Source organism: Corvus moneduloides, chromosome 20 (genome assembly GCF_009650955.1).
Source record: "Corvus moneduloides isolate bCorMon1 chromosome 20, bCorMon1.pri, whole genome shotgun sequence".
NCBI classification, from domain to species: Eukaryota; Metazoa; Chordata; class Aves; order Passeriformes; family Corvidae; genus Corvus; species Corvus moneduloides.
The window spans coordinates 4106918-4119156 of NC_045495.1; the positions used below are offsets into that span (position 1 = coordinate 4106918).

At 41.0% G+C, this 12239-nt stretch overlaps 1 protein-coding gene across 2 annotated transcripts in view; it reads right to left on the bottom strand.

Annotated features, from left to right (window-relative positions):
• Positions 1-12239, bottom strand: part of TAOK1 (TAO kinase 1) — a 69052-nt gene that overhangs the window by 19995 nt on the left and 36818 nt on the right. For both annotated transcript variants that reach the window (XM_032129638.1, XM_032129636.1), the window contains exons 5-15: positions 12167-12212; positions 11177-11273; positions 10268-10381; positions 9408-9499; positions 6861-6954; positions 6128-6209; positions 4072-4239; positions 3021-3224; positions 1718-1852; positions 911-1147; positions 35-163 (exon numbers count right to left, since the gene is read on the bottom strand). In XM_032129638.1, the coding sequence (XP_031985529.1) occupies positions 35-163; positions 911-1147; positions 1718-1852; positions 3021-3224; positions 4072-4239; positions 6128-6209; positions 6861-6954; positions 9408-9499; positions 10268-10381; positions 11177-11273; positions 12167-12212 (1398 nt within the window). The remainder of the gene's footprint in view (positions 1-34; positions 164-910; positions 1148-1717; positions 1853-3020; positions 3225-4071; positions 4240-6127; positions 6210-6860; positions 6955-9407; positions 9500-10267; positions 10382-11176; positions 11274-12166; positions 12213-12239) is intronic.

The following is a 12239-nucleotide window of genomic DNA, read 5'->3' on the forward strand; positions in this document are numbered from 1 at the left end:
TTATATCACCTATTTTTCATTACAGGTGAGTTACCTCTTTCAGCTGCTCTTTACGGAGTTTATATTCTCTCTTCTGGGACTCCAGGAAACTGTTCAATTCTTTTTTCTGTTGGGCCTGAATATGCTGTTGAAATTTCTTCTCTTCATTGGCCATCACTTTAGCCTACAGCAAATCCAGCAGCAAGTCAGTCTGAGTCCCAATGGATTACAGCTCGTGTCCCATTTCAGCTCCAAGACCCAGAACTCATGGTAGCCACCAAAATACTCATCACACCTCTGCACAAGTCCAAGTCAGAGGAGGTTGTTCTCACTCTCTCCTCATTCCCCATCCCATCAAGGCACCCAGCAGAGCCCTTCTCCAGTGCCACATTCCCTCAGCTAATCTTGCCTAACAAAATCAACATCTTATGATAAACTGTATCCTCAGCCCTCCACTGAGAGATCAGAGATGAACAAAAATCGATAATAATTGCTGTAGGGAGCACCACTTCATTATCAATTATTTAAAAGCATAGCCCCCCCCATCCATACACAACTAGACAGTGAACATTTAAGTGTAGCTGGCACATTTCTCCGCAGGCTAATCTGCCTCCACAACACTCAACGGCAGGCAATTATTGACAGCACAGACATGGCAAGAGAGAGGAAAACCCTCACAATGTTTTTTCTGGGGTCAGGATTCTAACATTCAGTGTAACGCAGTGCTGTGAAGGACGTACCTTTCCTCTAGTTACACAGCCCCTTAGTGTAAGGAGGTGATTATTAACCATTTTCTAATTAGCAATTTGCTTGCCTCCTGAAAACAAGACATCTAAGAGCCCACACTGTCATCTCTAGATCAGTCAGGGGAAGTGGACAATTCCATGTAATTAACCAACATGGGTTGGTCTGATAAACCATAACCTCCTACCTCTTTTTCCATGGCTGCTTGGTGCTTTTTAATTAGCTTTTCCATTTCGGCAGCAAAATTGTTACGCTGTGTTTCAAGATCTTTGTCCAACCTGAGGCGGTGCTCGTCCATCTCTGCCTTCAGTTTATTCTCTAATGCCATCAGTTGCTTCTGGTGCTGCCGTCTCATACGTTTATAGCCAGACATCTGCTCTCGGAGCTCTGAGTCTTGTTCATGTTCCTGCATTTGCCTTGTCACCTAGGAAGATAACCACATCAGGCCAGAGGAAGTTAATGCTGCTTAATCTACTTTTCAGCAGTCTTCAAACCACAAAAGAAAACGATTCAGTTAAGAAGTATGATTTTGTTGTAAAGAAAAGCACACATCCTAATGGCAGCATTAAAAACTCAATTCTGCTGTAGCAGATAAACTCACGTGGGCTTCAGCAGAAAAACAGTACAATTGTTATAAAGCTGGCACTAAATAATGGCCTTTTAGCCTAATACAATGAGGGTGGATACATATACACACATACAAATATTAATAGCATGCATATGAAAATAAAAACCAGCTTATTATTATAAATGGTTTCCTATATTCTGCTGGGTACATTGGGTTTGAGACTATTTAATATACACAAATTACATTTGCCCAGGTGTCGCACTGAAGCTTTTATTAATTGACACTAAATTATTTCAATGATAGCATCTCAGTCAACGAAGACAGCCCATATGCTGGTGGTATTCTGGAAGCTCTGAGAAGCTGCACAGAGCAGTGTTCAAAGCATCCCCTCCTGCAGAACTCCCCCAAAACCAACCCTCCACGTACCAGCGACGCTGTGCGTATGGTAGCAAAGTGCTCTCGGTTGCGATAATGAGACTTGTGGCGAGATACTTGAGGAGGAGACTGGGGTTCTGATGCCCTTGTCCGAGGATCCGACTCCTCTCTGTAGTTTTCTTCCTCCTTATCAGCAAATATTAATGTCAGAGAATAAAGAGAAACTGTGTTACTAAAGATTTTTAATTTCGATCTCTTTATTTAAAAGGAAGAAAAAACCATTTTAGCATTCATCAGCCCTGAAAGATCCTCCTGCCAATGAAGGTACGTACTGCAAAAGGAGTTCTGATCTAGGACCTTTGCTTCAGAAATTTCATCATGAATTTTTATTACTAAGAGGAAGATTACTAATTAAAGCTGAAAATGAGAAAAAAAAAATGGAAAACTGAAAGCTGAGTTAAACAGTTTACTTCAACAAAACATGAAAGCTATGAAGTAGATTTTATCAAGTCTGAAAGACAAAAACAACATCTTTGTACCTCTGAAAGACAGAGGAAGATTTTCATTACACCCACTGCAGAAATACCTCAAAGCAAATTTAAAAATTTGTCATGGTGTATTCCACATTCTTATTTTGAGTTTGTCATTCATCACAGAGAGATTACTAGTTAGATATGATACACTAATTAACTCCCTGAGGAAATACCTGTGTCTTTGTTGCATATCTGGGCAAAGAACAAGACATTCTAGCCACACCTATCATTAGCCATGGAAACGGTAGTGCTTTGAGCAAACTGATAACCCCTCCATGGCAGGAGCAGCCCAGCTCAGAGGACACTCCCCAGCCCACCCTTTATCTGGCAGAGGGAAGTGGTTTCTGCTGCATTTCTTTTTCCCACATCTTTATTCATTAACCAAATATTCAAATCAAGTGCTGGGAAGCTGGGTGCTGCAGAACAGATTTCGGCTTCTGCTGTAGGTCCTGACCTTAGGAATTCTCTAACGAGGAAGTAAAAAGGGGAACTCTCACATCCAGTTGTCCAACAAGGCAGTGCTGTGCAAATTAAGGGCATCCACCAAATAAACCTATTTACAACCTGCCATTCCAACTCCTCCTGATAAAGCAAACTGCTTTTGAAACAACTGAATTACTAAAATAATTCTTAGTGAATTAACAAAAATAAATGATTTTCATAGCCACTTTCCCAAGTCTCCAGTGCACATTCATATACTTGGGGCACAGTAATACAAACTGCAAATAATGACTTGGGAATGGGAGCAACTGACTTCACACCAACCAAATTCTCTCCCACTTTACACCTTCAAAGTTCTCCAGTAAGAATCCAGTGCTTACCGGCTTTAAATGAATGACAGAGCTATTTGACATCACTGTGTGGTCCCCCTCCATCATATCCAGCTCGCTCTTATCATCCGAGGCATCTGGAAGACTGTTAACACTACTGCTTTGGCTACTGGCACTGATAGACATACTAGGAATGGACTGATTACTTCCAACACTGTTCACTGTTCCTGTCCTGCCCACACCATGATCTTGTTCCTAGGAGAAAGGAATCAGAAAGAAAATTCAAACCCATCCCAGTGGTACCTGCGGACATTACCAAATGGAACATTCATTCCATTTTTCTCTAAAGGCATCCACCTGACACATCATGGCACTTTCCACCCTCCAGGCATTGCCATGAAACATTTTTCACGTGGGATGCTGGGGAGAGAAGGAGTCAGCCTTGTGAAGATTAACTGGCTGATGTCAGATTCTTTTCAACAGAGAGCCTGTTAACAAGCTGAACTCGATCATGTATCAGCCACAGCGTGTCACCAGAAACTGCTGTGACACCAGCATCACCTGAGTGCTCAGCTGGGACCCTGCACCATGCAGGTTCCTTTGTGTACACAAGAACTGGAATTCAGAGTCTCTAGCTCTGCATGGTGACTGCAGCACTCAACCCAAAAAAGATAAATCAATTTCCTTGATGACCTGTTTTTCTTCATCCTGTTTTTGTTTAATAAATCAAGTACAAATCTCTATGCCTTAGACTTAGAACAACATCCTCAGTACATATGGTCAAAACAGAGGCTAACTGCAGTTGCTAAAGAGTCCTCATGAAGCCTCATAAACAGGCAAAAAAAGCGAGGGTTTACAGGACTGGAAGCTGACTGTTCAAGCATGAACACATGGCACAGCTTCTTGCCAGCACCAGGCATGTACCCTGTTTGTCCTTGTTTGTGCCTTGAGGTAGCTTTATTCCAAGCACAAAGAGGGAGACAGTGTTTACAGCCAGGTGTGTAAACAGCCTTCCTTCGTTTCAGCAATATCTGAATTGTGGTTATTTAAATGACAGTCTCATTTTTTCTGGTTCAGTGATGAAATCCAGTATTTCTCTTACCTCCTCCTCCTCCTGTGTTTCCACTGCAGGACCATTGTGGGCCTCCTGGAAGAGGAGCTTCTTCATTTTACGATACTGCAGGTTGTCCAGTTCTCTCACCGCATCCTTTGTTCTCTGAATCAGGTCTATTAACACTGTTTCAGGCCGCTCTCGAAGAACAAACATGTGCTGCAGAACACACAAACAGGTGAGTGGCCTCTCATGCCTCCAATGCACATGCTTTGAGGACACAGTGATGAGCTCTAGTTGGGTTTATTAGTCCTCTTCCCTGCACAGGAGGAGAACACCTTCACAGCTTACACCACCATTATTTTTAGACTTCGCAATCCAGGTAGAGTTCAGAATGATTGCTTTCTGATGGCAGACTTCCACCAAAAAAATAAAGGTGTAAAAACCCAGAAATGGCGTCTTACATGCCATGAAAACTTGCTCAGTATAAACCTGGACTTCAGAGACATTATCTACTTGTGGTTTAGTGAGGGAAGAGCAACAAATACCAGATAAAAGCTAAAGGTGCTAGACTGGCTAGCATCCTTAACCAAATGTTAATTAACTCATCAGCTAACTCTCAGTATAAAACCCTTTTCCTTGTTTAGAAAAGCTTGGGAATCAAATATTCATCATACAGCTCTGAGTCATAAAATAGGCTGTGAACCTTAAGAGCCTGGTCCTGGAACAGTTCCCCATGTTTTGCTTTTCTCCTGGAGATATTCAACACATCTGTCTGCAAAGGTGGCTACATTTTGCCAATAGGTAAAGCAAGAACTGTCTGTGTATGTCAGAAGCAGCTTTTGCTTCTCCAGATGCAATGTGCTGTGCAAGCATGAGTCATTATTAACACCACCACTACTTTCATTTTGTTCCTTTGGAGAACTGCACTGCTGTTTCCAACATGGCACATTCCCTACCTGTCCTTATAAAGTGGCATGCAGCTGTTTCAGACTATAGTTATGGAAGGAATATGTTCCCAAATGTTTCATTTCCATCAATGTTCTCTTTAATTGCAGCACATTGCTCAAAATAAAACCAATCCGTAGAATTCTGAAATGGCAGGACTATACACCCACACCGAAACCTTTCCCGGATAATTGCATTTCTTTCTGAATAGACAGTTTTCAAAGAGGCACAAGTCCTCAGAGCCATTTTTAGGTAAAAACATGCAAAAAGGTGCTGATAAAACCTTCATAAATAGCATCCATTTCCCTGCAATGCAAAAAATTTGGAAAAACACTGTTTAGCAGAAACAGGGCCAGGATAAAAAGAAACCCAAAATGTCACAAGCACTGTAAAGAGAATGACAAGTTAGCAAAATTCTGAATGCCACCTGATGCCACAAAGGAAATCCATCAAAGTCACACAAAAAAGCAGCCCTAACACCCATCTTCTATGTGAGTTCTGCTCACATGTCAGCCTTTTGCAACAATCTACCCCACTGGCTTTGTCTCCAGACCAGAGTGAGCAAAGCCAAGTACCGGCAGCATCCAGGAACACAAATGAAGAATTAAAAAAGAAGCTAAGAAATAAAACAAGCCTGCAGACTGCTGAGGCTTTTTCATGCCACGGAAAAATATGGGGAGGAAAAACTGCTTTCTTTTGCCCCCTTTCCCCCAAGGATACCATTAGAACAGTGAATTTCAGGTCTGTGTAAAGCACATTGGAGTGTATACAGCATAGAACACAGAGGGAAGTAACAAAAGGTATTAGTTAGCTAATGCACGGCAGCTCTGTCAGGATTAATTATAATCACTGGAATGACTGAGTTTACAAACTAAAACTCTTGACAAGTTGATGGTCATCCAGTGTCACTTGGTGGAGTGACCTTTTATGATGAGAACTCCAAGGCTGGCTTGGAAAGTCACCTGGGGAACACTCTGAGACACTGCAGACAGGCAGTAAAGCCAGGGCTGCCAGCTCAGTACACCCCACAGCACTCTCAGCTCAAAGGTGTTTGAGCATCGCTAACCATAACCTTGTACAGTAGGTGAGACAGATCATCATCACAGGGCACAGCCCCTTTTAATACCACATGGAAAACAGAAAGGACAGGCAAACCAACCTTCAGAAGCTCCTCTGATGTAGGCCTGTCTTGAGGAATTTTCTGGAGGCAAGAATCTACGAAGTTTCGAAAATAATCAGACCTGTGTCAAGGAAAGAAAAAAAAAAAAAAATCCACCTAAGTTAGCAACCCAGTTTAATTCATTAAGGAGTCAAGATCCTCACATCTGGATGCTTGTAGCTCCTAGGCCAAGGACTATGGTGCCATAAACCATAATTAGGAAGTTTTTAACTTTTGAAATTAGTTTACTGTATTTGTTGTTTTCAAAAGACAGTTGTTGAGGCTAGGAGGCATAAAATGTTACTACTGTGCTTTATTCTTCTGAAGTTTATGCAACAGACACTTGCCACACACAAGCTGTGTCTTCATCTTGCAAAGCAATACTTCAACAAAACAAGATTTAGAAATTGACTGTGCAGTTTGTGATAAAAAAACACTAAAACCCACAGTTTTGGCTAGCTTGGGAGCTTCCAAAGTTTACTGACCCATGAACGGAATTTTTTACAGGATTTCAAGTTCTTCCAGCAGCCTGTCCTGTTCCTACTACACTGAAGAGTCTCAAATGTATATTTAGTAATTGGTCAATTTTGTATATGAAATGTATAATGAATCTAATGAGAACCTTCCAGCTCACATCCTCCCAACAGGACTCCAGCCATTTCAAGAACTCAGCATGACAAAGCACTCCATTTACAGTGATCCTCTACAACATTCCTCCCTCAGCAATACTCACCATTCATTAGACTGTAGTGTAGGGGATTCATTCTGCGCTATGTGATATAAGGCACTCATTGCGTTCATGTTAAACAAAGGAGGCTTCCTTTCCGCTGCACACAAGAGAAAAGAAGTTTTTATATAGGGAGATAGTCTCATGTTGTTGCTCTTTTTTTTTTTTTCAGTTTACATCCCTTTAAAAAGAAAACCACATCAGCAAAATCCCTACTGCCTGAACATGGAACCCCAAACCAACCCTACCCTGCAATCAGACAGATATGTTGGCATACGTCCTGTGCCATTGCAGAAGATGAAAGCCCTTTGAAGATCAAATGCCTTGTCCTCTCAAGCTTTTAAATTACGTGGTTTATCATAGTTGAGTTCTCTGACTCATTGTAATGTACTAAAATAGGAGTAAGTTAACAGTAAGCTCTATACTGGGTGTTTAGCCACTAAGCATTCTTGGTTTCATACACCCCCCATTTGTTTTTTTTTTAATCTACAGTTGCTAAAAAGCTAAGAAATATTTATTTCTAGCAGGACAGCAGTGATGAAGAAAAAGCTGGTTACAAGAACCATCAAATCACACTTAACTGACTAAGCACATGGGCAGGAAGTCAGCAACAGGCCAACTCTTTATACTATTTTGAGAGTTGCCTTCTCTTTGGCTCTTCTCTCTTTCAAGCTTGTGTTACTCTTATAGACTGACACAGCATGAAAGCTTAATGAGGAAGGAGATGATCTCACTGTAACAACAAAATTGAAGCTTCATCAGAATGTTTATGGGGCAAACTTTATAAAGCTTGGCCTCGCCATAAACATTCCAGAGAAGCTGGTCAGGCCACGAGGACATTCCTACACTACTGAAAATGCAACAGAAAACTTTCCTTCCCCAAAAAAACCAACAACAAACAAGGAAAAAATAATGCTAGTTTTCTTATTGTGCTCCTCAGATTTGAGTCAAATAGTAGCACTGAACTATAGATCAGAGATCATGGTTCACTCATGGCTATGGCAGGATGGACTAAGCCCTACAAGTTCCTCAGAATGGGTAAATTGAGGACTTAAGTCTTTCTGCAAATGCAGAACTTTACTTCCTCTAATCTGTAAGATAACTAGTTGCTGCTATCAAGGATCAGACTGATTATTCATTAAACTATTTTAACGGAATGTTCTCTCTAGCTTTTTTTTCTTAGCTCACCTGAATAAAACAGAAATCTTCCAGAAACCCTGAAACTGAGCCCTCAATAAGACCATTTCTAAGAGTAAGTGATAATTTGAGAAGACTACCAGACATCTCATTTTCCTCCTGTCTTCCCATGCTTACTCAAAGCAACACAAATGAGCCAGGCACACAGACCCAGCCTACACTGCTCTGCTGTCCTGACCTAGTCTCACCTCCCACCACGCCAGCAGCCGTAGACGAAGCCCAACACGCTTCATCCTGCAAGAACGCGGCGTGCAGGACTCCCGGGGGTGTGGTGGCCATGAGCTCACTGCATTCCTGGAGCCCTGCAGGCAGCCAAGTCTCCTTACTCCACTCGGAGCAGGATTCTGTCATGACAGTCACACCCCTTCAACTTGCTTTATATTGGCAACCAAAAAAAAAAACCAAACTCAACAAGATAATCTCTGCTCTGAAGAAAGAATCTATTTCGCATCCTGGAAGAAAATGAAGTTGACAGTTTGGAATGCCAGACAGCATTTTTAGCTAAACTGTGCGGTTCACATGGATTAGTGTGTTCCTGAGAGCTCTCACTGCCTGGCTGGGCTGCTCCTCCATGGAGGTTGGGCTGGAGCATGAGCAATCAGATCTGACAAGGATGGGAGGACAGCCTCAGGTGCATGGGAGCAGTGGCGTGCATGGTGTGCTTCAGTGAGGGCATTTTTGTTCCAAGAAAATGCAACGTGTTAAATTTAAACAGAATGCCATACCAACAGTGCCCCTTTAAACTGACATCCTGCTTTAAAGGGTCTGTTCTAATGGCAATGCCATCATTTCTTTAGGCTTTCAGTTTCAGGTTACTACTTCAAAATTTGATTATTTCATACCTTTTCCTTTAAGGAAAAAAAAATCTATTCAGCACTGACAACACACACTGAATACAGCTTTAAAGTTGTCCACTTTTCTAGAACTTCATCACTGCAGATTTTGTTAATGTATCTTAAATTTTCATGGAAACAATATCAACTTATAGCAAAAATGTATCTCCACACTGGTACCTTCAATAGTTCACTTCTAAAGCTGTTCAGCAATAGACTTTTTCAGTTCAGAAGTTAACTGCCTCTCCCACAGAATGTGAACACCCTTAGTGATATCACTTGGCCACTCTCTTTGTCTACATAACTCTATTTCTTCAGGTAATGCAAATACCAGTTCAATAAACATCACACTGGAGACTTGGTCTTGAATTCTAGAGTACATTTAGCTCTTTTCTCTAAAACTCAGGTCCCAGAGAAGCCAGGACAAGAAAGGGAGCACAAATCTTCTGCACTGTGATTCAGCTGAAGAAGTTTTAGGTATTAAATAACTACATTTAAATTTTTTTCAAAGAAAGTAACTTACCTAACTCAATACAGGTAATTCCAAGAGACCAAACATCTACTTTGCCATCATACTGCCCTTCATCCATGGCTAAAATCACTTCTGGGGCCATCCTAAGAAAGGAAATCGGTGCTCAAAATAGGCAATGCAACAAACACATTCTCTTCATCCGTACAAAATAGGCTGTTTCCCTGATTTCAGCTACCATAAACAAATCATTCCCCAAGCTATCAGGCATGACCATGGGATACTGGGAACAAAGACCAGGCACCCACACTAGTGCAGGCCTGCAGAGGCTGCTTGATGTTCTCCTGTGCCTTGCCCAGCTCCCCATCTGTGAGTATCATCACCTTCTCACCCTCTCACATTTCCAATCGTTTAGCTGGCTGACCAACTCTGGTGAAATAATTATAACATGCAGTTGTGTAAACACCACACATTAGGTGTAAGAGATCAAAAGCATACAAGGGATCTGCAAAGGGGTTGGTTCAGTGAACCTGGCCTTTCCTATGAAAGAAAAAACACTTCAGTTATTTCAACAACCAGACGTGGTGAGAATACACGAATTGTTTAAACCACTGGGGGGAGTGATTAAAATATATTACAGATGATTCAATCCCACCTCTACCACTTTAGGTCAGTCTAAGTAGAACAGCTAAATATTTTTACTACTTTTTGTGAACTACAAATACAGAGATACTCAGTTTCTTGGAACTCAGAGCCTGCTTACTATCTGAACTTTTTTTCTAAGAAAGTACATTTCATCACCACCTCAACTGGAAGATTACAAAGCTAGCTCCAGTAAGACCAAGTATATTAAATAGCCAATACATGATCCTTTCACTTCACAAAGCCAGAAATAAGTAAAACTCTTGGCTTACCAATATGGCGTCCCCACAAATGAGTTGGCAGGAGATGCTATGGAAGCAGACCCAAAGTCAGCAAGTTTCACCTGTCCTGGCTCTGTCAGCAGGATGTTCCCTGCCTTGATATCTCTGGTGATAGAATACAAGTGTCAGTACTACTCCTCTCCAAAGAAGAAAACTCTGTTGGACAGACTACAAAACACACCAATATTCACACGTTCAAGCTGCAAAATATTCCCATTTCCTCCAAACACAAAGTCTTTAACCATTAGGTTAATTGCGTAAAGTGGCCCTTGATTTTGGAATCTTTTGTCTTAAATGTTAGTCTTAATGTTTGTCTTAAAAATGAACTTTAAATGGTGTAACAGGATAAGCTTCACATACAGTTCAGCAAAAGCTTCCGAACCAAGTGTGTCCTTTTTCAATGTTTTTTAAAAGGACTTCATAATGTAACTATTTGAATTCTTCATCCTACTGAAATGCAGCAGCTACTTTAAACACAAAGAACATTTGCACCCCAAACTTACTGTGTGCTTCTCAACGTGTGTGTTTGTGTAAAACTAATTTTTCAAGAATTAGGGCTCTCCCTGCCCCAGCATTCTTGGCCTCACAGCTCCTACAAACTGTGTGGGTGCACTTGCTATTCACTGCTTCAGGGACAATCAGCACTGGATCAAGGACTGAAAAGCTTAGCAGATTCAAAGGAATTCTGCAGAAATTATGAACACCAGCTGTAAGAGAGTGCATGTGCAGATACAGAGCTTGCTAGTGTTTAGACTACTAGAAATCACCTGTTTGGGAGCATATGGATACTGTGGAAAGAAAATCTCTGCTTACAATGTTGAATTGGGGATGGAGGGGATACAATCAACAAAACAAATTACCTGTAAGTGTGTATGAGACAGCAAAAGTATAACCACTTACCTATGGATCATATTGTGAGAATGCAAGTATGCTAATCCCTGGAGAGCACCATGGGTAATTGCTGCTATTTCCACTTCTTGCAATGGCTTTTTATGAACTTAAGGAAAGAATTTATGTGAAATTCAATATTACAGAAAACAATACAGTTTGCAGCATGCAAGTGAGTACTGTTAACAATACAATCAGAAATACTAAAAGTTCATTTTCACTAGGTTCAGTATGAGAAGCAAATGTAAAAATAGTTCACAGAGTACATTCTATAATCAGATGTAATCTTCTAACTGCAAACCAGCAGCTATTTACTACCAAAGAGACCATTCTCCAACCCTAAACTACATTCCTGTCAGTTCTGTGACCATTCTCCCAAGTAACTACTTGAGACTCAACACCCACTTTTCCATTAATGAAGCAAAATCCCAAACCCCAGAACTTTACAGCAATTCACACGCAAATAAATTGTAGCAACACAGGTGAGATTCTGGCAGTTCAGCTTTTGGTCCTGAAATGCTTCTGGCAAGGAAAGGAACAACTTACTGGCCAGACATATATCTTCAAAGAAAGTTCACTATAAGAAGTCTGATAGAAAAATGACCACTTAACAGAAGACCTCATCAAGCAAAACCCTAATACTGCTGTAGTGCTATTTTAGTCAACAGGCCTACAGTTGTTAGTAAGCATTAGGATCAACAGCAAGGGTTTTCAGAAGTAAATCTTGAACTGTCATGGCAGGAGAACCTAAAACTCAGAAGCAAACAAATAGCTGACAACTTTAAAATAATATGAACCAAGGAGAAACTAAGCACCTGGGAAAGCCAATATTCTACAGAAAAACCATTACAGCTATGCAAGAATCTGACAAATTTGACTGTGCCTGATCATACACACTCTGGCCCCAAATAAAACTATATACTCAAAGACAATTCTGTGATGCTGTAACCTCCTAGTTCAGTAGGTTCCTGACTTTCCACCAAATAAACACGTGTGACTTACCTTCTAATAAGTCTGATGCTGATCCTAAACAATATTCCATAACAAGCTGTTATAGGAAGAAATCAAGTAGTTA